At 42.8% G+C, this 25,135-nt stretch overlaps 3 protein-coding genes across 6 annotated transcripts; 1 reads left to right on the forward strand and 2 right to left on the reverse strand.

Annotated features, from left to right (window-relative positions):
* Positions 1-2,339: 2,339 nt before the first annotated feature.
* On the reverse strand, positions 2,340-5,446 carry LOC144209805 (phosphoribosyltransferase domain-containing protein 1-like). Its single transcript, XM_077736320.1, has 10 exons — positions 5,332-5,446; positions 5,141-5,223; positions 4,713-4,819; positions 4,470-4,653; positions 3,930-3,995; positions 3,825-3,842; positions 3,541-3,623; positions 3,253-3,299; positions 3,105-3,181; positions 2,340-2,653 (listed from the first exon to the last, which is right to left on the reverse strand). Exons 2-10 carry the CDS (start codon positions 5,171-5,173, stop codon positions 2,606-2,608), a joined length of 663 nt encoding a protein of 220 aa, XP_077592446.1. The 5' UTR covers positions 5,174-5,223; positions 5,332-5,446; the 3' UTR covers positions 2,340-2,605.
* A 66-nt stretch (positions 5,447-5,512) lies between these two features.
* enkur (enkurin, TRPC channel interacting protein) lies at positions 5,513-7,875 on the reverse strand. The gene is made up of 5 exons (XM_077736319.1): positions 7,412-7,875; positions 6,928-7,073; positions 6,608-6,825; positions 6,400-6,546; positions 5,513-6,335 (listed from the first exon to the last, which is right to left on the reverse strand). Exons 1-5 carry the CDS (start codon positions 7,486-7,488, stop codon positions 6,165-6,167), a joined length of 759 nt encoding a protein of 252 aa, XP_077592445.1. The 5' UTR covers positions 7,489-7,875; the 3' UTR covers positions 5,513-6,164.
* A 2,935-nt stretch (positions 7,876-10,810) lies between these two features.
* Positions 10,811-24,500, forward strand: LOC144209676 (metabotropic glycine receptor-like). Of its 4 annotated transcripts, none has more exons than XM_077736122.1 (11): positions 10,811-12,100; positions 14,303-14,408; positions 17,093-17,431; positions 17,510-17,578; positions 19,503-19,612; positions 19,699-19,937; positions 20,080-20,218; positions 20,491-20,596; positions 20,675-20,821; positions 20,906-21,622; positions 21,701-24,500. In XM_077736122.1, the coding sequence occupies exons 1-11, from the start codon at positions 11,436-11,438 to the stop codon at positions 22,652-22,654; spliced, it is 3,591 nt and encodes a 1,196-aa protein (XP_077592248.1). In that variant the 5' UTR covers positions 10,811-11,435; the 3' UTR covers positions 22,655-24,500. The 4 variants fall into 4 exon arrangements, with proteins under 4 accessions (XP_077592248.1, XP_077592245.1, XP_077592246.1 ...); XM_077736119.1 differs by having other exon boundaries at positions 10,812-10,997; positions 11,188-12,100; positions 20,906-24,500; XM_077736120.1 differs by having other exon boundaries at positions 10,812-10,997; positions 11,196-12,100; positions 20,906-24,500.
* Positions 24,501-25,135: the final 635 nt, after the last annotated feature.

Consider the following 25,135-nt stretch of genomic DNA (forward strand, 5'->3'; position numbering starts at 1 on the left):
CCCATGGCGATTTACACTTGTACCTACAATTCTAGTCATTTAAAAGGAATAAAAACAGTTAACTGGGTGAGTAACATCAACAAAAAAAATCACAGTTTACATTTGTAAAACAATGTTAACACATTCACTGACATATACTTACCGACAGTAGCAAATACAGTGATATACATGCCTGCAAACTGTGGCTCCAGAGCCACATGTGGTTCTTTTAATTCTTTAATTATCCAATTAAGGCTTTGGGGGGTGCTGGGGCCTATCCCCGCTGACTTGGTGGCCAGCCAGGGCGACTATTTAAATTATTTTGCTGTGAATTTAAATTAGTTTGTCTCGTATTATGCAGATTTTGACTTTTAAAAAGTCCTATTAATTAGAAAGTAATTTAAAATGTGATTTTTTTACCATGTTGAAATAGAGGCATGAACTAAATTTAGTATCAACAACAAAAAATGCATTGCTGCCATCTTGTGGCATTTATACATCAATATAATAGTGATACCGCTTTTTGTAAACAACAAATAGTGAAAATGTGATGTCAATTGTAGAAGTTAAAGTTTGTAACGTTATTACGACTGCATGTAGGGCAAGGCCACGTGGGAATTTACAAAAAAAAAAAGCCTTGCTGGTGTGGTGTTGGGGTGTGGTACGGGTTTTAGGGGGGTGCACCCAGCTGATGCGGAGCTAGACAAAGGCGGACAGTGTTCTGTTTGCGGGCTCCTCGGCTAGCACAATAGATGGCGGGACAATAGACCCTCCTTTGACCCGCACCACTGCCCGGATCCCCCCCGGTTTCGGTTATTGTCCCACAAAAAGACCCCCATTTTTAGACAATGAGCAACTGGAATCCATGCCAAGCAAAAACCAAACGCGCAAAATAGAATTTTGGGAGGTTTTAGTTTTACTTTGCCGCGGAAAATACGCCGAGGGTCACGACCTGAGTCAAGTTGTTGTGTTGTAAAAGTCGATTGGAAGCGCCCCGCCCAGTAAAAAGAGGGTCCCGGATCTATTGCGTCCATAGCTGGAACACTTTCAATGCTGGAGGGGATGTACTTTCTATTTATGTAACAGCACGCGTCGGCCAAAATGTATTTGGAGTGAAGAATGGCGCACGTGGCTGCTGGCACTTGAAAATGAAATGTTGTCGTAATACTGCTCAAAGTATGCATATACACAATATTTCATTTGTCGCTAAATGGAATAAATGGGGTTTATTTAAAGAGGGATGTTAAAAGAGTAGATAAATCTGTAAAATAGTATACTAGGATCCAAAATGGCTACTATAAGTCTTTTGAGAGATTCGGAATCCGCCCAAAAATGTCAGTTAGCTTTCAGAGCGAAAAAACACGTTAGGAAATCAAATCCTCTCGCAAACGGCGGGCCTCGGATGACAAACCTCATTGAAATGTACAATTCCTGTTTTGTTCGCATTGTTTGGCAGGGGCAGGAGTTTACCTGCGGCCTACTTACTTTTTTTTCCCCCTTTGCCTTTACAAAGCTTTTGTCGGCCATTTGTGAAACGGCTCGCTTTCACCGTGCCGGGACAAAACAATGGCGCCGGCGGATTCCCATGACTGAGCTGGTAGAAGAGATCAACTAGAATTTGAAAGGGATGGTAGTGAATGATCATAACAGCATTTTAATTTACAGCTAGAGATTATTGGAAGTTGCATGATTGGACGCCGATGGCAGCAAAAGAGTTAATTCAGGCTTTCTAACATTACTTCTTAAGTTTCCCGATAACAACGTCTTTATCTTTCCACACTCCCTTGCAAAGCCAAAGCAGGAATGTACAGATCTAACAAAATGGCCTCCGAAATCTCAAGTTATTTTCCGTGGGCCATGTCGGACAAACGCACGGACGTCGCGCTACGCTAACTCCAAGTCGCCGTGACGACCGCAACAAAACATGAGGTGTTTGAAATGTGTTTGCGCAGTTTCACATCCACTTAGGGTTGTTTTCTAAGGGGTCGTGACCTCTTCGAGGAGGAAAAAAAATGACAATAAAAGGATTTAAAATTAAACACTTGGTTTACTTAGAAAGGTCGTGACCCAGAAAAGTGCTTGAATGAATAATTAGCTGTCCTAAAATAAAATTATTTTACTTTATGCATTTTGTGGCATTAGGGTTTTTAAGACTATGTATGCTACTCATTGTGTTATGCAGACCTTTACCACAGGAGGGCACTATAAACGACAATTCAGTTGAATAAAAATGCTAACGTAATACATAAAATACATAAAAAATACTAGAAAAGTTCATGGAAAAGGAGCTCAGATCAAATCTAAAATTGTTGTAATGCTTATTTGTGTGGCATGTTGCCGTTAATGGGAGTAAATTTATGTTTTTGGTCTACTGGGTGTTCAAGATAATAAACATGCAATTGGACATTCTTCTTTAACACAATAGAGGAGTGTTTTACAATTTAATCAGATTTTTAGAGTTCCTTTTCCATGAGTCAGAGCAAGTTGCATTCTAGAATAATCTTTGGTTTTGGTTTCAGTGACATAAATCAACCCAAGCAAGTGCATTAAAAAAAGTACAACTGTGTATTTTGAAATGCCATAAAGTCTTGGCTTGTTGTTTATTATTGTTCATGAAAAAGTTGAGTCAAACCTTGTACTTCTGCTTGCCCGTCTTGCTAATGACGCAGATGTGCTGGAAAAAAAAAGAGGAAAGAAAGTTGGAGAAGAAAAATACACAGAAAAATAGTCTTATGAAAAAGCACAACATTTGGGAAGGGCGGAGTCACCTTTTGACTGGTAAGGACTGAAATTCTACAAATGTGTTAGTAAAAGTAACAAAAAGTATCCAAATAGAGTTATTTGTTTTGGAGCGTCCTCAGAAAATGTCCAATTAAATTTTGCAATGACTTTAGATGTTTTTTTTCAATCAAAAAAGCATTTTTGAAAATCTAAATAAAACTGAATATACCTTTTAATTCAAAAATATACATTTTTTAATCCAAAATTGAGTATGCTTACTCTTTTCCCCTTCTATTTTTCAATGTATTTACATAGGAATAAAATTTAATATTTGCTGTTATTACTTTTAAGTGTTAAAAAAAGTTTTTATTGAAAACAATTTTCAAATGCTTCTGAAGGCTTACATTGAGGTCCCGGAAGTATTCGTTGTAGTCCAAAGCGTAGCCCACCACGTAGCGGTTGGGTATTTCAAAACCGACATCTGGAAAAGGGCCGACACACAGGTAAGTTTCAATTCCGGGTTACCATTATAGTCGAGGTCGTACTACTTACAGTCCGTCAAATTTTGGTCCATATTGGGGACTCTCTTCACCAGCAAACTGCAATGGGATGGCGCATTCAAGTTCAAGTTCAAAATGTGGGACACATTCCTACTACAAATATTTAACAAAAAAACTCCAGCTTTTTATTCCATATTTTTCCCAAAAAGTTAGTTCCTCACAATTGTTGACAATGCTAACAAGTGCTAAAAGTCCAGTAAACATATACAAATGACAGCTCCCAATACTTTTGTTCAGGCACTGTAAATGACGACCCCGTCTTCAGACGTCGTCGACTCACCCTGCCACCTTAGCCATCTTGGGTTGAAAGGTCTCTACGTGCTTCAGAAGGGCTTTCATTGTCTTGCCCGTGTCAACGATGGCCTTGGGGGGGGGGACACAATTGAACATTTCTTGAAGTGACTTACATTACACTAGTCACATTGACGGCGATAGACCTTCAATCTATTTGAAGGGGAAGTTTTGGAACAACTTTTGTTCTGCTAGCAATTTCGCTCAAAAAGATTGGACGCACATTGCCGTCAATAGCACTGAAAGGGGATGATATACAAGTTCGATGCTCACCTCGACAATGAGGACACTCTTGGAAACATGCAAAAAAAAAGCAGAAAAAGCATATATTGTTGAAATTTATATGGTTTCCATACAAGCAATGGTTTGAAAATCTACCTTTCCACGCAGGAAGGACAGATCACGGCTGCCGATGATGTGTAAATCCTCCATGGATTGGTCGTTCTGAGAAAAAAAATACTACAAAAATCAGTGGAAAACTTTTGACAATTTGGGACTCTCAAGCCAGTAAATGTTTTTATTTTTAATGACAGCACTGGGGACAATTTTCCAAGTATTTTGTCTTTTTGAACTTTCGGTGCAACCCGCATGTAAACATTCCAGGTGTGTTCCCGGGATGTGTTATTATCCTCTACACGAGGCTGGCTCACATGTTGACATATGATGAGGATGATGATGTGAGGCCTGGAGTATTTCCTGCGTCCTTGGCGTCAATGTGGCCTCGCCCACTATAAATAGGAGAACCACTGACATCTACTGGTAAAAGTATCAACCTTTAACTAGCTTTATTATCTTAACTTTGGCACCGTATTGCTAACGGTACATTTGGGGGTGGGGTTTCAGTAAGTGAAATCAACAATACTACAACATGTTCACTGTCACTGATGGTGATAAATATAATGGTTGTGTTTTACGCACCAGGTAACTTTTGAGTCGTATAAACTCCACACGTGTCTCCAGGTACTTCCCAGAATTGCGTCCGAGCACTTTGATGCACTCCACCAGGTCGACGCAGAACTTGTAGCCACCTTTGAGCACGCACAGAACCACAATGTTGCTGTCTGCAAAGTCCTCTACGATGTAGCGGGCTAGTCGCTCCGTCCTAGGCGGGAACAGTCGTCAGCCCATGACCGACATTCTTCCACGTGTTTTGGGACTCACCTGTTGACGACTACCCCGTGCGGGATGTAAACATTGTCGATGTCTTCGCGGTAGTGCTCCGGGTAGCTGAACAAATCCAGGCTGTAACCTGGCCAATTGTCTTGAATCTGGGATCAGAAAATAGCATGTTAAAATGTTCAAATGCGCAAAACTATAAAAATACTAGTGTTGCTAACATGTCAGTGAGTTTCCAATGGATAAAATTAGCAACAAGAAGATGATTAAGTATTTTTTAGACATCTTTTGTAAATGTTATTGGCAAAAAAAATATTTTTAAAAGTTACATATTTGAAAACTGAACTGCTTTCAATCCTTAAATACATTAAAATCAGTTACAAGTTAACGTCTAACATTCACACTTAAAATTTGGCCTAAACACGTTCAACATTTGACCGAAAACAGAAAAAAAAAACCTGACACAAACCTACCACAATTCCTCTTTTCTTCCCATCGTGCTCCATTTTCCGAGCATGAATAGTCCCGCCGGAGGTCACAAGAGTTCACGGCGGCCCTTTGGGTGCGAGACATACACACAAAAACACATTCCTTTGACTTGAGGGAGCGCAACACATGACAATTCACGTTAAGGTTATGTTGTTTCTGGAATAGATATACTCACCGCTTTCGCTGGATTTCCTCAAGTGTCGTCTTCACACACACGGCGGTTGATCATGCTCTGGTCATTTGCTGATTTTTTTCTCAGGCCACTCGTGGGGAATGGCAGAGATAATGGCCTCCATGTGACACCATTTAGCTTTCTGCTAACCACTCAATAGAGTAAGACACTGAGAAGGCAAGAGTACAATCGATCCTTAGTCTTTTATTTAACTTATGGATGGATATTTGTTCAATTTCTGCCAGGCTTCCGAGTTCAAATTCAATGGACGTCTACAAGTGAGACTCATTTAAATTGACAGCAGGATGAATCGCCTGAAAGAGTTAAAAAGTTGTTTTACACACACAGTCCATCACAAATTGGTGAATGATTGAAATAGTATTATTTGTAGTGGATCTAAAGCTGCCTTAGAAGGAAATAGACATCGAATCCATTTTGACTGGCAGTGGGTACTCGTTTTAGGTCTACTTTGTGCAAAATACATTCAATATAATGGATATTTTTTACTTTCAGAATGTTTGAGAGATTACACAATGACTGAAATTAGAAGAAAATGCATAATCTAATGTTTAGAAAAGCAGTTTTAAACATATATAGAAAAAAAGTCCCAAATCAGAGGATGCCCCAAGTGTTAGTGCTCCCTCCAGTGGATGAATGGGGAAATTAGCTCTGTTCTCGTTCATTTCTATTTTTAGCTATACACATAAATTATTTAAATTATCTTTATCAATATTACATTAGAATTTGGAAAAATAGAGATTTAAGAATTTTAAAAAAAATCATTCACTCACTTCACTGAGCTAATACGCAAACAAAACAACTGATCTCAGTTTCCTCTAATTGACAATGTATATAGTCTTAAACTTCTCAAAAAGGCAAACGTCATTCTCCAGCTGTTTCAAATCTTTCTCGAGTTGTTCCTTGCGGGTTTTTCTCATCAGCGTGTCAGCCACCAAAGGCAGTCGCTGGTACTTCTTGTTGACTTCAGCCAAGGCTGTCTTCAGGCACTTTGTGGACAAAAAAAGAATTTTACTTACTGGTCGTTTCAGTCGAGGGTCAGACTAGAAGTACCTCCAAATTAGTTTCTCGTTCATCCTCCGACAGTTGCCTCATGGCACCCTGATTCATTTTCTCCTTCACATACATGTTGTACGCCTCTATAGATCTTTCCGCTTCCTGGCTACGGTGCTGTAGGTACATGGGAACCTTCCCGTAACTCTAAAAAGAAAACAAGAAGAAGGTTAGGAAGATTCAAACTGGACCTCCATGTTTCTTGTACCTTTTTCTTGACGTATTTAGGGACCAGTCCGGATTGTTCTAGATGAGCCCTGTAGCCCCGATGGCTGTCGACGGAAATGGGCTCTCGGGACTTAATAGGCATGATTGAGGTGGTTTTGACTTGGTTTTTCTCCTTGTCAAACTGCATTTGTGGGTGTTCGGACCTCAATGGGACTGGTGGTTTCTTTATGGTGCATGTGCGATGACAATGCTCTTTTTCTGTGAGACAAAAGTCAATAATTAGGACCCAAAAGTCAATAAATAGGACCCAAAAGTAAATAATTAGCACCCAAAAGTTTACATAGTTGTTTTTTTACTCACTTTCAGGCAGTTTGGTCTCTTTTGAATGCTTTTTGAGGTAATTATCCGGAGACGGGGCCTCCACTTTAGGTGGGCCCATAGTTTTCATGGTTTTCTTATAAAATGTGCCGTCCATTGAGACTATTGGACCAAACTTGGGTCTAAACCTAAAGTAAAAGTACACATATGAACGATACTGTCGAATATTCGTCGAAATTAACACAGTAAAATAAGAAACGACAACTTTTGAATGCTTTTTGAGATAATTGTATGGACACTGGGCCTCCATTTTAGGTGGGCCCCATAGTTTTCCACTTTAGGTGGGCCCATAGTTTTGTTATAAAAAAGTGTCGTCCATTGTGACTAATGGACAAAACTTGGGTTAAACATGAAGTAAAAGCACGAATATGAACATCACTTTCGAATATTCGTCGAAGTTAACACAGTAAAAAAGGAACGACAACGTCTGAAAATGCATAATGGCTAGTTTTTATTTCGGACTTACCTTAGCATTGTTTTAGGTGGAACTACATCAGGTAAATGGTTGTAAATGCTCTCTTCTGGGTAAGTAGTCTTTGCCATGATGGAATTGTGAAAAGGAGTCGAGTTTAAATGTTTAAATGACCTAAATTAGTCACTTTAACAAACAAACGACGGCTCGAAAGTCCTCCGGGGATTCTGCTTTGGCTTGTTGCTAGGCAACTTTCGCGCTTCTTTCAATTGCATTCACTTACAGTCGGTAATTCAGAGAATCATGCTTCTACTGAAATTTATTAAGCTTCTATTGAGCCAGATTTTTAAAAATGTGCTATTATTGAATGTTTATAAACGAAAATATAATAATAAAACAAATATACGAACAATATTGAATAGAAAAAAGTCGAACTACATTACAGAATACCCTTCCCCTTTCGTAAGTTTTGTTTTTCCGACGCTACGTCCCTGTCGGCGCTCTTTGGTGAAGTCAATTTCGCGCCAATCAAAGATCAAAGGGTTCACCGTCTCCGAGACCGGCAAAGCATACATATTCACTCTCGATGGGGTCTTAAAAGTCAACAAGTGTCGTGAGTATATATTTACTAAGTTCATATTTTTATAGATAACAATGCTATAAACAAAATAAGCTAGTTGACGCTGTATTAAAACTGTTTTAAGACCGTTTGACGTCGATAAATACGAGTTAGAGATTCCCTTCGCATGAGAAGTATTTGTTTCTATTTCCAGCACCTTACTAAAACATTCACTAACACTTGGAGGAATATAAAGTAATAATAAATTGACTCCAAAAGATTCTTATAAATGATAAATAAAACTATATTATTCACGAGAAACTCATAAACGTCCACTGACTAGTATTTGTGTATTTGACGTCGTGACTACTACAATAACTCATAATTTGGTACAGTCAAGTGTTGTATATTCAATGTATATTCTCGTCAGCCTATAAACCTAATGACGTTATTCAGAGTATTTATATATTCTTTTCTTTTATCACTCAAGTCTTTTATTTGTATTGAATATTAGTGGGTGTATTGCAGTACCCATTTGGACCACCCCAAGGTAGTAATGAGTAAACTGTTTCAAGACAAGTGTGACGTAGTTGTGATTACTCATTACTACCCCCCGGTGGTCAAAATAGATACTGAATCACAACCATTAATATTCAAAACCTACACCCACTTTGGCTGCAGTAGAGCTTCTTAAAATCGAGTCAGAACTTTTCTCTTGCAAATAAAAAAATGTATTGAAAACTGACCTACGATCACATTTCTGTTTTCCGTGTCTTTATGAAATAAATCCTCCAGGACCAAAAAAAGATGACGTCAAGTCAACTGTCACAAAATGTCAATACATATTACATTTTTTTAATATTCCTCTCTTTTACAGGTGGTCTACCACTCCACTGTTTATCTCAACCTACGCCAAGACGACATAATCCAGTCTGGACATCCCATCTACATCTGCACCCCGACTTGGTAACTTTGCCAATGCCAGTGAATAAATAAAAAAATGCTAATCAGTTGTGCACTCCCTGTTACCCTGTGAACTAATTACATTTCAATATTTAAATCTCATAAATAGCCCTAGACTTAAAAAGTCCCACATAATAAATTGAGCTTTCTTTATTTAGATTTTCTTGACTTTTATGCTCATTTACACAAACTTTATTTCACTACTGCAAATATATATAGTATAGTAAATCTATTTTTTTGCAATTTACATCAAGATTATTTTGTTTTGTTTATAGCCCTTAAGTCCTTAAAGGTTACAGACATCCAACCATTTCAATTGTAAATGAGTGGCAATAGACGTCCGAACCAGTTTGACTTGATAATTGGCATGTTTTTGGTGGATAGGTTGTGCATTCCTTGCCATGCTCCCTCCCCCGCAAGACCCAGGTGTTTGTAATTGTGTCATCATCCATCCCCCACTGATCATAACAGAATTCTTCTCCCACGTAGACTGACAAGGACAAGGGTTTGAATACATAGGAGGGGGATGATGAGACACTTACAAAACTGTGGGTCACACTAAGGAAGGGGGATGGGTAAAACACAGGTGGAAAGTATTTGTAATCACAGACAAGGGAACACACTATCCACCCAAAATGCGATACTATCAACCCAATTCTGAGCCACTGAAAATATTGCGTTTAGGCCCAATTGCAGTTGATATTATTAGATTTATACATTGCAATAATTTGATAGTTGACGTAGGATTTATGATTTGTTATAGAACACCTGATTTCCCCCCTTTTAAATCAATAATTGTCATTTTTAGTCATTTTTTTCAGTGTTTTTAGTTCAAAAATAATTTTGTAAAATCTAAAAATATATATAAAAAAAGCTAAAATAAACATTGTTTTAGATCTATAAAAAAACAGAATATTCAGGGCTTTTAATCCAGTTATAAGAGTGAATTTCTAAATATTATATCAAGCCAAGTCTGACACCCTTGGTGTACCTAATCAAGTGACCACCAAGAGTGCAAATTGCCCCCGGTCCCGTCGGCACTTTGCTGTTTCGACAAATGTGAAATCGAGCGTTACATAATGACGCTTCGGCGGGGGGGGTGCGTACTGTGCTCGGGGGTGTGGAGTTTTGCCCCCCTCAGCAAGAATCCTATCCCTTTCCCTGTAGGGGGTTGCGGGGGTGAGTCATTTAAAACCAGGTGCTGCCTCAGCACCTGCCACCGGAGAACCTGGCAAAATAAGTTCTAGTCCAGGCGGGGCCCATTGCGTCCTTTTCAGATGGCCTTTTTAAAATGGATGTATTTGTTAGGAAGTAGGAATTAATCAAGTGCTGATGGCGTCCAACTTATTTTGACTGGGAGGGTCCGCAGTGAAAGATTAAAGTGGATTTTATGTCTATAATCGTCAATGGCAGTCAAATAGTATTCAATCAAAATGTTGTTTTTAACTCATAATAGATCAAGGGTGTCAGATTTTAATGTCAATTTGATTTCACGTTTTTAGATATAATATTTAGATTATTTTTTTTATAAATGGAGTAAAAGAACTGGATTAAAAGCCCTGAATATTCAGTTTTTAATAGATCTAAAACAATGTTTATTTTAGCTTTTTTAAAATATATTTTTAGATTTTACAAAATTATTTTTGAACTAAAAACACAGAAAAAATTATTAAAAAATTACAATTATTGATTTAAAAGGGGAAAAATCAGGAAATGTAATATACATCTATACTCCTCATTTGAATTTGTTCCTAAAACAGAAAGTCAACACTCATCATTTACTTTTTCGGGCCACACAAAATGATGCGTCGGGCCAGATTTGGCCCCCGGGCCGCCACTTTGACACCTGTTGTACTCCCATTCAAATTGAACGTGCATAGCCGTCGCTGAGTTCCAATTGTAACGATTTCACGATTGCTGTCGTCATTCATTCTGACTATGTTGACGTTTTTCTCAGGTCGGGTCTCCTCTCTTCTTCATCCTCCTCCTCCTCTTCCTCCAGCGAGCATCCTCCCTCTGATTGACACCGCCGCCGACCATCCAGGCGAGAAGTCGGCGCTTCTCCCGACCGAGGAACCCCAATGAGAAGCCGGGTTTAGGAGCGTCCATCCGCCGCCGGTGAGTCTCCCGCTCCCGGTGGGCTTTTAATGCCTGGCCGTGGTCGGAAGAGGGCGAAGTGCCTCCGACGCTGCCATCTGGCTCGCCGCGCCGCCTGCAGAAAATATATAAATATCACAATAACCCGCTCCTCCTCCTCCTCCTTCTTCTTCTTCTTCTTCCTCCTCCCGGCTCGGATTCCGCGTGCAAGCGCCGCAGACGGACGTCGTGCATCCTCCGCAGAGACGAGAACAACGAGGGCTTCCCCTGCCGTCTTTTTTTTTTCTTCCCCCCATTAAAAAACGAACAGAAAAGCCCGGACGCGGAAAATAGACGGAGGAGTTCCCCCTCCACCCCTACAAGTGGCCCCCGCCATGGTTTAACGAGGCGGCCGCCGGGAATCTTCGCGCCTAGACGACTAACTAACGCCTAAATCCGCATCCGCGACCTGGAAGGGAGATGGAGGCGGTCTTCCGGCTGGCGTTGCTGCTGCTGCTGCACGTCGGCGCGGCCGCGGGAAGCGCAGCCCGTCGGGAAGCGGAGGCCGCCGCCGCCGACTTCCTGCGCACGGGCGACGCGCCGGCGTTGGAGCGAGCCAACTGCTCGCGCAGGTTCGAGCTACCTCCGCCGTCGTCGCCGCCGCAACGTGGAAGGTCACCCGAAAGCCGGCGACACCGCGCGGCGGTGGACGCGCTCCTCCACGCCGCCCACTTTCTCAGCTTCCTGCCGCCAGGCCAGCGCTCGGCGGCTAGAGACGGCGAGTGGTACCACGCGCTCTTGAAGAGCGTCCTCCTTGGGGAGCGGGAGATCCACCGGGCCGCCGTCAGCTTGGCCTCCGACAACCCCGCTGGGGTTCACCATCACGCCACCCGTGGCGGAGAAGAGATGGTCCTACAGGACCTGCGTGAGCGCTCTCGAGATCACGGGCAACGGCACCACCACGCCGCCAAGCGAGAGAAGGTCGGCGACCAGAGAAGAGGGGAAAGTTTGATCCTGGATCCGTCGAGAGTCAAGTGGTCGGCGCCTTACCTGGAGTGTCGCCATGGGAACTTCTTACCCAGGTGGTTGGTGACGTTGACGGTGGATTTCTACGGCCTTGGGCCCGACTCGCAGCCGGAATTCAGGTAAGAATTCATCTTATGCTAATATAACCAACTTTTTCCTTCAAACTTGTTGACAAATGTTCACTCTAACCCTGCAAACCCCAAAATAATAAAAAAAATGTATCGGCACTTAATTAGTAAGAATTTTTCCATCTGACTGACCCTAAATTTGACCTCTGTGACCTCTTGCATAGAACTGAAAAATCCATTTAATAAACAATGGGTAATTCTTGCCAAAAATAGGTCCAGGTCGATATTTCTTTACACACTTGGTCATAATTAATCAAAAATGTACAATAATATCATCAAAATAAATCATTTTTTATTTGATATGACATTTTTCAAAGACCAGAATACTGTAGAAAAAGTCTAAAAAAATTATAAGAACTACTAAACAACGAAATAATCAACATTTACAAGGATAACCTCAAAATAAATTCAACAAAATGTATATTTAAAACAACGCAATGTTTTAGATAGCAACAAAAAAACAAACTAGCCAACTAGTTAGCATTAAGATAACACCAATTAAGAATGTCTAAATTTTGGAAAAATATTTAACATTTAAAGGCATCGGATCAATACTCCCTATCATCATGAACCTTAATAAAAAAAATACAAAAAAAACATTTTTTTAACTTACTTTGAATGCCCCAATAGTACTCATACAATTCCCTTCTAAAATCAGCATCCCAAAACTTACCATCATTTAAATCCCGCCCCTCCTCCAGGTAGGGCGTGGCTAAACCAGACTCTAAGAATAGCATAGCGTTATTTCCACTTGATTCATTTCCCCAAACTTGCTCCTCCACATTGTTTTTTATTTCTTATTCTTCAATGAAGGGATGAGTCACACAGTTGCAGAGGTAAAAAAAAAGAAATAAATAAATTAAGGCATTAATCCCACCCGCCTCTGTGATGTTTAATCAGTTTAGCGTAGAAGAGTCAAGTGTTGGAGCTTCATAGAATCCTGACCAATGTCCTCTTGGCCATGAATAATTAATCCAGATGACTGGTTGTGCGCGTGCGTGTGTGTTGGGTCTTCAATGAATGTTTAATTGCTACACATTCTGGCTGCCTCGCAGGCTGCTACACATTCCAAATGCGGCCAAACGGGCGCCATTTGGCGCACTCGCCGCAGAACATCGGACAAAGCCTTCCTTTGCCAATTCCTCACTTGCGAGAATCAAATCACAAATTTCTTTGGCAAGTCGCAACATCCCGATGATAATATTTTTTTCACTTTAGATAATATTTTTTTCCCAAAAAACGATACTAATCCGATGCCTATTTTTTACCAATAAAAATAGAACTAAACTGTTAAAAGACATGATGCATTAACGACCAATTTCTAGACATTTGCCGTCAGCTTTGTTTATTTTTAGTCCGGAATAGGACATGTCAGCTGCCATGTTTGTCAGTCCTTCACGTAGATTTCATTTCCCGGAGGAATTTTTAATGCGCGTCAAGGAATATGACATAATGTGGCAGGCGAAAGAATGAAAAAGGAGAAGATGCTCTCTATTTTCTTGGCTTTGACGGCATCTCGGGCTGGATAAAAGGACCCGGGTCACGATGTAATGGCCTTCAGCCGGACCCCGTATTACTACTTTCTTCTCCTTTTGTCGGCTTAATGCATTTTTTGTCATGTAAGAGTTTTTCCCTCAAGGAAGATGGCTTTGTTTGTTGTCTTTTTTTGACGTGTTCTTCCCTTAAAGTTCTTATTTGGTCCAAAAGTCCACTGATTCGTGAAGATAATTCTACATCAGACTTTGTTCCACTTCATTCCACTTTATTCCCCATTAGCCACCATTTTAACACAAATTTTTTTTTAATGTAATTTCAATTAAAATTGAATCTGCCATTTTGTTCACAATTTTTTTGCCTACAAATTTCCTCCGTAAAAAAAAAACATCAAATGTTTCCTTCCATTAGCTAAAAATATGCTAACAAATTGCTTTACAGTGCCATCGTTTACACTTTTCGACGCCGATTGCAAAACCAAGGTCATTTCTCCAGGAAGGAAGCAAGTCAGCAAAAAATAGCGCCCAAGTCGCGGCGGCCTCTGGCACCGCCGGTTATTAATAACGCCCGCCAACCACCATTAAGTGGCCACTCCACACAAAAAAATGAACAAACTCCGCCCCAAAATATCTTGCTTAATCGTGGACCTTGCTTCCAAATGATGTCCTTTTTTTTAACGTTAATTTTTGTGTGTTTCAGGGGCGTGGTCCGAGTGGACATTGATCTCCAGGATGTTGATATCGACCAGTGCTCCACTGATGGCTGGTTTGCAGGAACCCACGGCTGCAACCTGACCACCACGGAGGTGAGTGCAGTGCAACACACGCACACGGGACACATTGATTGGACGTCGTCCGGTTCAGGCGTGGGTGTTAAAGTGGTGGTGCTGTAGCCAGATTGGGCCCCACGATAGTAAAGGTCGACGTCGTTTTTCACAGTAAAATTCCAATGAAGATGATAGATATACAAAGAATATGCACTTTTTTAATAGTAAAAATTAAAATATATTTGAATTTAAAAAAGACTGGTACTGATAAAAACTATTTTGAAAAGGTCTATATAGTAAAATAGAAATATTATTATTATTTATTTATTGTTTGCTGGTTGCCTCTCTTTTTTTATCTATTTGTACTCAGTTGGATTTAAACTAAATATTCAGTTTTGTTTTTTTTAAGTTTCTTAATAAAGCTTATTTTGACCAAAAATTAAAAATACATTTTTTGGAGAACAAAATTCACATAAAAAATGGAAAACCTAAATATTCTCTCTAAAATCTATAATCTTAATTTCAATTCTATCATAAAAGATGAAGACAACACACATATTTCACTTTAACTTAACCACCACTTTATCTTTTTAAATAAAAACCTCAAACTACATCATTGCAAAAATTCTACTAAAAATTCTCAGTCTTATTTGGACTTGATTGAGTTCACGTTTTCATCCAAATTCCCACCTTGATTAGTCTAAATTGAGACCAGGTGAGCCCTGACCTTTGACCTTTCATTTAGCGTCCCTAAAATCCGGAACTACAACAATCGACTTCCTCTCCTGCTCCCGTCCACTCGCTGGTTTCTGTCATCGACTGTCCGCAGAGAGGAGGAAGTACTTAGACAAAAGGGGGGGCCGGGTGATTAATAATTGAAAGGGGGCGCTGCAATCCATTACATCACATGCATTATGAAGCATCCGATCTGCACACGGGTCCCAAAAATCTTTGGCCCGGAAGGACCACGTAGTTGTAGAAAAGAATGGACCCTAAAACATGTTGTTTTTTGTTTTTGTTAATTAGATTAGATTCGGGGAATTTAATTGTGTGAGAATACAGACACAGTAAAAGACATTGTAGACATACGTAAATAGGTCATAAATAAGTTAATATATTAATAAGTGTGTTGTGTGGGTTATGGGTGACATTTTAAGAGTCGGATGTCAATTGGTCAGGTTAGCCATTGATGTGAAAGGCATCAAAAAGATGGCGGAAATAGAATTTATTCCCGTCTCCCCGAATAAATTAGCGGCTGGGTCTAAATTTAGCTCCTTAGGTAACGAGAAGATGAAATGGGAAGAACGCTGTCTTGTGCTAAAAATGTTCAATTAGTAAATGGTTTAGTCTTTGTCTTATGCATTTCACTTTTGTTTATATACTTTTGGGAATTTTATCTATTGTTTGTATTTTGTAGTTTTTAGCTTCTATTTTTTTTATTATTCTTTTACATTCTTATATTTCCCTATTTAATCCAACTTGTTTTTTTTACTAAAATGTCATTTTCTTGAACAGAAAAAAATGTAGAATTTTCTGTTTGACTTATTTATTTTATCCCAATTCCTCCTTTTGTGGTTTTGTATGTTTTACTAACACAGTTACTCACAAAGTGGTAAACCTCAAATGAACTGTCATGTTTTTTTAATGCTGAAATATTGTTTTTCTGCAGGTTTATCAATTATTTGTTTGCCTGCTTCCTCATTGGACTTTGTTTCATCTAAGTGGTCAACCTCAAATGAAAATATATTCATACTTACACAAAAAAAACATCTTGTGCTAACTTTAAAAAACAAAATTTTTCCCAGGTCTCTGTTAGCTTAGCGACATTAGCCGAGCAAATGTTTGCTCCCGTTTCGAAACCCTTTGACAGCACAGTATTCCCTCGTTACTTAAACGTCTTTAAAAAAAACAGCTTGGCCCGCTAGTGCTTAGCAAATTTATTCGTTTTACCACCTGGGGAATTTTTCCCTGCACAAACACGTCGGCGTCCCCCCCGAGGAATGGCGCTCCCCTAAAATATTCACCCCCTTTCTTACGCACAACTGCAGTCGACATACCATTTTTCTTAAACCCACACCATCATTAGCGGTTTGCTCTGGATTTTTCCGCCACGAATGCTAGCCTGGCGTTGCCTCATCTTGTGATTATTATTAGCTGGCGCCGAGGAAGAAGCGCCTAACGAGGTGTCATGAGAAGAGGCGTTGCCGCTTTAAATTAAGCGGCAGCTAATTTCCCCCGTGTCTTTATGCGCATCCTGAGCTAGCACTTTGTTCATATTGAACATTTGGAATATCTATGGAGGCCTATTAGCGCTTGATGATGGCTAGCGGTGGATATACTCCATGTGCTAGTAGTACTGCCATTCTGCTAGTAGTACTGCCATTCTGCTAGTAGTACTCCCATTCTGCTAGTAGTACTCCCATTCTGCTAGTAGATGCTAGCTTGGCGGTAGAAATATGTTGAAAGACAGAAATTCTCAAATAATAATTTATATAAATAGTATATACCTCGCTAGCTAGCATCTAGCTAGCTGTTTATATAAATTATTTGAGAATTCCTGTTTTTAAACATACGTTCTCCACCGCCAAGCTAGCATCTACCTAGCTAGCAAGCTTTTTATATGAATCATAAAACAGTCACACACAATCACTCTCAAAGATATGTATGTATGTCAATATTATTATTAATAATTTTAATTTTTATTTGTTATTGTCTCTTCATAGTGTCTACCAAGCCGCGGCCACGGCTTCGTCCTGGACAAGTACAAGTGTCACTGCAAGAACGGATTCTACCGTCCCGACCCATTGGTTGCCGCCGGTTCGCCAGGTAAACAACACGGCTCGACCCCTGACCCCATTCATTCCCGACTAACGAAACCTCGTTCAGGGTCGCCCGACGACTGCCTGCCGTGCCAACCGGGCTGCGCCATCTGCAAAGATGACACGCCATGCCTGGCGAGTCAAGATGGACCTCTCCGCACCGCCGTCGTGGCCTTCCAGTGCGTCTGCGTGCTAGCGGTCTTCGTTAGCATGGTGCTAGTCTACCACTTCCGGAGGAACAAGGTCAATTGACGTCTGTTGCTTAGCAACAAGTCATCTATTTGTTGGCTAACCAGCTGACACGTTGTTTTGTTTTTGTAGAGTATCCGCGCTTCGGGTCTGGTCCTGCTGGAGGCCATCTTGTGTGGGGCGCTGCTTCTATATTTCCCGGTAAGCCTTTATGTTTTATACCATATGAATGCATTTTTGTCAGTAATAGGCGCCCAAACTTATGTATTTGACGATAAGTAAAAAATAAATAAAGGAGCAAAAGTACGTACAGTATTAAAATATATATCATTATTTGTATCATTCAGCATTGATTTGGCTGAAATGGGTGCATTTCACTCAGTGCTGCCACCTATGTAGTGGTGGAAACCGGTACTGCACTGTAATGCGTGAAAAGGAGGAGGCGGAGCGTGTCATGGCGCTCGACGCTAAAAATGGAATCTCACAAAGCAATGCTAGCAAGCGTCGATTCGGCCAGGTTTTTTTTTCACGTCGTAGCAAAAAGGTTGGCTTTGCGCTCAGTTAAAAAGAGCATCTCGCCGAGATTGATCCCCCCCCCCTTCCTCCCCTTTCCCGCGCCCCGCCCGCGGCGTTCCCGCATGGCCGATCCCACGAGAGCCTCTGTCGGCTGCCATATTGCCACGTATCGCTGCCAGGCTAAAAATAGACTGCCGCCACCGCCGCTTCTATTTGCAATAATTCTGCTCTTATTAAACAGCTGGAGACATGTTACATCCTGTTCTTTACCATTAATTTTCTCTTTTTTAACTCCTCGGCCATCTTTGCGAACGCCGGACGTCCAATCCGTCGCTGCCGACCCTCTCGGCTCAAATGGATTGGACGTCCGGTGCTGTCAATGTGAGTTTTTAATAACTATTTTCATTTTTGGCGTGTCTGAAGAGTCTTAAATGGCATTTTTAGCGAAGAAAATGGCGTGCGGCGGGACCGTAATTGACACTCGGCCCACCTCGGGGAGGCGGAGAGTATTACCTCCGCCCCCGTCCCGTCCTATTCGGTCCCCTCCCGCCTGGCAAGCCGGTGTCGGCTTTCATATAAAAATGGATCAATCGCTATTAGCCTCGTCGTCCTCCTCCTCGTCTTCGTCTTTCTTTGGCAAGCGCCGTTTTTTTTGTTTCCTGCCCCCGCCCACTGCCCGCTCAGACAGGAAGTACAGGTTGGGATGAAGAGGAGAAGATGGAGGCGGAGAGGTGGAGGATTGTGACTCACTGTCGGTAGATTCCGAGAAAATATCTAATACTGAGAAGTGGACATTTTTCATAGTAAACTAGCTTTATTTAAAAAAAAAACAATGTATTTTCCGGACTATAAGTCGCAATTTTTGACTAATACTCAAGTATGACTAATGCCTTTTTTCAATAAATCAATGTATAATCCTCAGCCAGCCTCAGGGACGGGTCGCCTCACCACAACACGACACCCACGCGTCCGCTGACGTCACCGTTCGCGGCTGCCTTCGGCGGCTAATGACGACAGCGGCCGCCACGCCGCGCGTCGGCCACCGGGGACGCCGGTGTGACGCACGGCCGGCCAGCTGCGGCCATGTTGGAGTATTTTAAAAACAGGCGCATTGGTGATTTCCCTTATTATGGGCTGTCACCATCATAGACCCTCGATTGGTCGCCATCCAATTGGAGACAAAATGCAAAATATAATATTTTATTAGTAAACTAACTTCATTTTTAAAAAAATAACGTATTCTCTGGACTATAAGTCGCACATTTTCATCATTTTTGCTGGGCCTGTGACTAATACTAAATTACTTTTAATGTAAATAAAAAAAATTGCGGCATGGATGGATTGGCCTAAGACGGAAAGCCAAAGCTCTTAAAAAACAAAACCCAAGTCACCCGTTGTGTTTTCTCCTAAACACTTTTTGCGGCTGGCTGGATTCCCCACGGGAACCCGAATGCGTCAGCAAGCTGCCTCGCGCCGACCGATCCCCTGCGGACATTTTTTCTACCATAAGGTCCCTCCCCCTACATCCAGGAACAAAATAAACCCCCGCCATGGCAGTCTAAACGCTCTTCACGCTTGACTCATGTTGGTCATTCCAATTTTCTTCCAGGTGGGGATCCTCTACTTCCAACCTGGCGTCTTCCGCTGCATCCTTTTGCGTTGGGTTCGAATCCTGGGCTTTGCCACTGTCTATGGGACCCTCACACTCAAGTTGTACAGGTCAAAATCCCCCCAAAAGTGTCCATTCATGTTGTTTTTAAAGCCCGTTTTTTAGCTAACAGCTCAAAATGCTGTTATGCATTTAGGGTGCTGAAGGTGTTCCTGTCACGCACGGCTCAGAGGATCCCCTACATGACCAGCTGGCGGGTTCTCCGACTCCTGGCCGTCATCCTCCTGGTGGCCTGCTGGTTCCTGGCGGCCTGGACGGCGTCCGTCTGCCAGGCGGCTGACAGGAAACTGGCGCTGGTCCGTCTGGGCCGCACGCCCGACGGCCTGCAGTTCAGCATGTGTCTGCTCGACCCCTGGGACTACATGATGGCCCTGGGTAAGAGTCATAAAAGTAGTGGTACTTTGTTATATTGAGGGATTTATTTTTTGCCATCCTTGGTATTGATTGGCTACCTCTAACGGACCTGAGATATATTTTTTTATTTTTTTAACTTTTTTGACCTTATTTTTGCCTTTAGCGGAGTTCCTGTTCCTCTTGTGGGCGGTTTACTTGTGCTACGCCGTGAGGACAGTGCCGTCCGCCTTCCACGAGCCCCGCTACATGGCTATCGCCGTCCATAACGAGCTAGTCCTGTCGGCCATCTTCCATGTCATTAGGTAAAACTCAAAGTCATGTATTCTTCATCTTCTGCCAGGATTTTGATGAGATTTGACACTACAGTAATCCCTCAAATATCATGGTTAATGTAGACTGGACAAAAATGGCAAGGTAGTTTATGCTAAGTTATGAACTTTAAAAAATATTAATCTAAAAATGTTAGATTTTTTATTTTTATCATCAATAGCAGAAAAAAAAATCACAAAAAATGAATTTGCCATAAGAGGCAAGACTACCAATTTTTCTAATTTTAGCAATATTTCTCCCTCAGGTTCACGCTAGCGCCCGAGCTGCATCCCGATTGGATGCTCCTACTCTTCTTCACGCACACCCACCTGACGGTGACGGTCACCCTGGGCCTCCTTCTCATCCCCAAGGTACCTCCGCATTTTTTTGTGGCCAACCCTCCCACTTCAAACGACAAAAGTCGACATCTCATGTCTTTTTGTCCGCAGTTCGTATTCGCCGGCACTCAAATGCGAGACGACCTGGCGTCGGAGGCGTACGAGGACGAACTGGACATGGGCCGCTCGGGTTCCTACCTCAACAGCAGCATCACGTCGGCCTGGAGCGAGCACAGCCTGGATCCCGAGGACATCCGGGTCGGTCACCCCATCCCGCCAGATTCGCCGTCGGTGAGCCGTAGTCGAGCGTGGCGATTTACGGCCCCTCCCCCTGCCGTCCAGGAGGAGCTGAAGAAGCTGTACTCCCAGCTGGAGATCTACAAGAGGAAGAAGATGCTGGCCAACAACCCGCACCTGCAGAAGAAGCGCAGTTCCAAGAAGGGTTTGGGTCGTTCCCTGATGAGGCGGATCACCGAAATCCCCGAGTCGGTGCACCGCCAGTGCAGCCGCGAGGATAAAGACGGCGGCGGCGGCGAACACGGCAGCAATCGCAACAGCGTCTGCGTACCGAAGAAGAACCCTTCAGACCCAATCAAAGCGGCCAAAGAGGAGAGCCTGAAACATAAAGTCTTCTCCTTGAAGAAATCCCACAGCAGCTACGACCACGTCCGAGACCCGGGTCAGGACTCCGACAAGGCGGCGGCCGGCGCTGTAGAAGCCTCCCTCCTGGACGCCTTGATGGGGAAGAAGCTGGCGCAAAAGATGTCCCGGGACAACCTCCGCACCCCCTGCGAGTCCACCGAATGCGTCCCCCTGGTCTGCAAGTCCGCCAGCGCCCACAATTTAACCGCCGACAAGAAACCGCTTCACCCTCGCGCCGCCGTGCTGCAGAAATCCCTCAGCGTCATGGCCCCCGCTAAAGAGAAGACCCTGGACTTGGCCGAGGACGGCCCCAAGAAGGCCCAGCCCGAGACCAGAGACCACAATGACGCCAAGAACATCTCATCCAAGGTAAAAGCTGATCCGGCGAAGGGGAGGGACTTCTTTGACCTATCTGAGGTATGTCCATGGGAGCTGGAGGATCTACCGACTCCTTCAGAAAACAAGGTTCAAAAGCATGTGTCCATTGCCCCTGAGGAAACCACCACCGTCCACGGGGGCGCCGCCAAAACCAAGAAGCAGATAGATCCGCCTCCTGCTGGGATTCGACATTCCAAGGAAGCTCCCAAGACCAACGCCGCCAGAGAAGAAGGCCGTCCTCCTCGCCAGGCGGCGGGAAGCGAAAACCAGAGCGTCCCGATGTCCGTTCAAGGTAAGAAGCACCAAGAACCACGTTCCAAAGTTAACCGGAGCGAAGTTTGCCTGGAAACGTTTCCAGGAAAGCCTGGCGAAACCAAGGATTCGCCTTCCAAAAAGAAGGGAAGCCCCTCCCAGAGAACTCCTGAAAAGGACGCCAATGAGGAGAAGGCAAGAAGCAAATCAAGAGACAAGAGCAAATCGGACAAGCACCAGAAAGCCGTGGAGGTTTCCGCAGACAAACGTAGAAGCGCCAATGTCAAGAAAGCCGACGTTTGTCCGTGGGACTTTGCACCAGCCTCGGAAAGACCCCCCGACGCGAAAACCGACCCAGAAAACCCCGCCAAGAAACCTGAGGTTTGTCCCTGGGACTTTGAGGAACCCTCAGATAAACCAGCCTCCGAAAAACCCCCACCGACCAAGAGGAGCGACCCCAATCCCTCCAAGAAAGCCGACGTCTGTCCGTGGGACTTTGACGGAGCCTCGGACAAAGCGCTTTCCGAAAGACCCTCGACGACGAAGAAGGGCGACCCCAATCCCTCCAAGAAGGTGGACGTCTGCCCGTGGGACTTTGAAGGAACGCCGGCGGACAAAGGGTCTTCGGAAAGACCCCCTGCCCCGGCGGCCAGGAGGAGCGACCTCAACTCGGCCAGAAAAACCGACGTCTGTCCGTGGGACTTTGAGGAAGCTCCGGATAAAACGGCTTCGGAAAGATCGAGGAGGCGTGGCCCCAGTCCAAATCCTCCAAAAAAGGCCGACGTTTGTCCCTGGGACTTTGACGACGAGACGGCGTGACGTTCTGGAGGCGGGACTTCGAAGCGGGACTCTCCGTGGGTGACTTGAGAGAAATATCGATTCCGTTCCACGAGTTGCCTTCGCTCGGCCCGTTTTTTTTGCGGTGGGACCACCCGAAGATGACCAATTATGCAACCTTTCACTCCGAGTTTGCACTTCGACCGGCGAGTGAGAGAAGGAGCCCAAGTCCGAGAACCTGGCGGACATTTTGGAAAGCAATCAAGTCTCAAGCACTTTAGTCCACTGCATCTTCACCACTTCTTCTGGTTTTGCAAGATTAACTCCACCCATGTTCTTCTCTATGTGCCTACACGAGGAACCCACCTCGTATTATCGTTCTTCTCCGGCCCCTTTCGCGCATGCTAACGTCGTCGCTAGCTAGCTAGCTCCCAAAAATGCAAATATGGTCCATATCCGAGTTAAAAAGATCCCATTCCAGTCATGTTCCGAACGTAGCCTTCACATAGCTCCGTCGTTAGCGTACGTTAGCATGCTTTTTGTTTTAAACTCCGCCCTCTCCGACGTCGCTAGCACGAAAGGGGCTTCACAAACACATTTCACGCACGACAAACACCGAATGCTAACATTTAACGTCAAATACTCTCCGCCGAATACCGTAGATGTCGAAAAAAACGTGACTTCGTTCGTGCTTTAGCGTTAGCGCTCGCTAACCGGGAAGGGTTCTCTCTTTAGAGAAGCCGTTTTGGCGCGTTTGTGTACCCGACGTTTACATGTTAACGTAGCGAGTAGCTTTCCGTCCCGCGGCGTCGGGTCCGTTTTTTGTCATTTTTAGACTTTTTTGTCGACGAATGCTAGAACCAAACCTTTGCGAGGTTTTGCCGTGTTCCACGTTTTGTATCAAAATGTCTTAACTATCGGCCGTCCAGTCTCGGTTTACGATGTCCCATCTGTTTTTTAGCCGGGAGAGGCTAGCACAGTTAGCCACATTGACGAAAAAAGAAAAAAAGAAGGTTCCAAATGATTTTTTTTGTTCGTCCTAATTTTTTGGGGGGGAAAAACGCACTGCCATGTGGACTTGTACTGCCCTGTCGTAGCGCCTTTTATGGAAATTTGTAATTATACTCTTGATTTCTATGCTTGGGATTTGCCGTCTTCAGAAGTTGGACTTTACGAGACTTATAAATGCATGGTACGTGATTAAAAAAAATATGAAATAACTTGTAATAATTCCGTCTTTGACCTTTTGGCGAGGAGTGACGAGGAAATGTCCAATTTCACTACTAAAAAAACAACCATTCTGACTGTAAGTCATTCACTGTCGTAGACGTCAAATCCATTTTTACAAACGGATTGGTCGTTTATTCCCGTCAATGGCTTTTCTTTCAAAAAATAATAATTGTACTAACTACTACAGCACATACTCCAAATACTATACACATTCCTGGGCTGGCACCAAAGGAGTAGCTCCTCCCTCCACTGATTGGACCTGCTGTCAATCTGACCACGCCTCCTCTCACAAATACTACTACTACTACTCCTATTACTACTACTACTAGTGCTACTACTACTACTACTACTACTCTACTACTGCTACTATACGATGTAACGTGGTAAATTTTGTGGCTTCTGCATGAATTGGAGAAATTAGACCAATGTTTCACTGCCCTGGATAGAAGAAAAACAAGAAAAAAAGACATGTTTATGGACTGTTACGAGTTGTATCGTGAGTGATCGTGTCTCTGACCCACTGTATTACTTGCGCGCTTGTTACGACGAGCTTGTTAGCATCCGTAGATGGCGACATTTTGCTAGATTTATATTGTGTTCTATTGTGATAGCATGTACAGAAAAGATACCTCCTCTGCAATAAATATTTATATGAAAAGATCTGGTGTTTATGAGTGAAAAGTTGGTGGACTACAGATGTATTTTGGGGGCCATTTTAAGAGAAAAGTCATATATCTAAAGTTTTTAAAGCACTTTGACGTCCCCAATGCTTTTAGTGCGTGCCGTTTTTAGACCGTGAAAGAATTTGGGAGCTCAAGGCATGTTTATTTAATATCTTAGACTTGGTGCAGAATTTGGGCCTGGCTTTAAAATGGCTAGGATTTCATTTTGGGTCAAACTATGTTGTTTTTTTGAATTATAACATGAAAGAAAATGTTGTTTTTTTTGTAGTAAAAGAGTTGAGAAAGGAGAGGAAATGTGTTAGGGGTTTAAAAAAAAAAGATAATGTCATGCAAAATTCATTATTATGTTGGTAATGCAATGTAATGTGGGTGTAGGCATGACTGGTGGCCATTTTTGTAGTCTTTATGTCTGCTCCTCCCCTCCCAGCTGAGCTTGGATTTCTCTGGCCTGGTTAAAGCTGAAAAACAGTGAGTCATGACTATGTCGTGTTATGAGTGTGGGTGGGGGTGACTCATAAAGATGCGAGTGGGGTTCGGGGGGCTCTTTTATAACAGCTAAAGCACAGTTGTAAAATGGGGGGACAATCCTGCATCACTGGATGTAGCCCAT

Source organism: Stigmatopora nigra, chromosome 16 (genome assembly GCF_051989575.1).
Source record: "Stigmatopora nigra isolate UIUO_SnigA chromosome 16, RoL_Snig_1.1, whole genome shotgun sequence".
Lineage (NCBI taxonomy): Eukaryota > Metazoa > Chordata > Actinopteri > Syngnathiformes > Syngnathidae > Stigmatopora > Stigmatopora nigra.

Bases quoted from the DNA above. Each gene is read 5' to 3' on its own strand.
- LOC144209805 (XM_077736320.1), bottom strand. From the start codon at position 5,173: ATGGAGCACGATGGGAAGAAAAGAGGAATTGTG. The intron at 4,654-4,712 runs GTGAGTCCCAAA...GTTCCCGCCTAG, and splicing joins CACGGGGTAGTCGTCAACAG to GACGGAGCGACTAGCCCGCT. The intron at 2,654-3,104 runs GTAAGCCTTCAG...TTTTTTTTCCAG, and splicing joins AATACTTCCGGGACCTCAAT to CACATCTGCGTCATTAGCAA.
- enkur (XM_077736319.1), bottom strand. From the start codon at position 7,488: ATGGCAAAGACTACTTACCCAGAAGAGAGCATTTACAACCATTTACCT. The intron at 6,547-6,607 runs GTACAAGAAACA...TTTTCTTTTTAG, and splicing joins CTAAATACGTCAAGAAAAAG to AGTTACGGGAAGGTTCCCAT. The intron at 6,336-6,399 runs GTACTTCTAGTC...TTGTCCACAAAG, and splicing joins AACGAGAAACTAATTTGGAG to TGCCTGAAGACAGCCTTGGC.
- LOC144209676 (XM_077736119.1), top strand. From the start codon at position 11,436: ATGGAGGCGGTCTTCCGGCTGGCGTTGCTGCTGCTGCTGCACGTCGGC. The intron at 14,409-17,092 runs GTGAGTGCAGTG...GTCTCTTCATAG, and splicing joins GCAACCTGACCACCACGGAG to TGTCTACCAAGCCGCGGCCA. The intron at 20,822-20,905 runs GTCGGTCACCCC...CCTGCCGTCCAG, and splicing joins TGGATCCCGAGGACATCCGG to GAGGAGCTGAAGAAGCTGTA.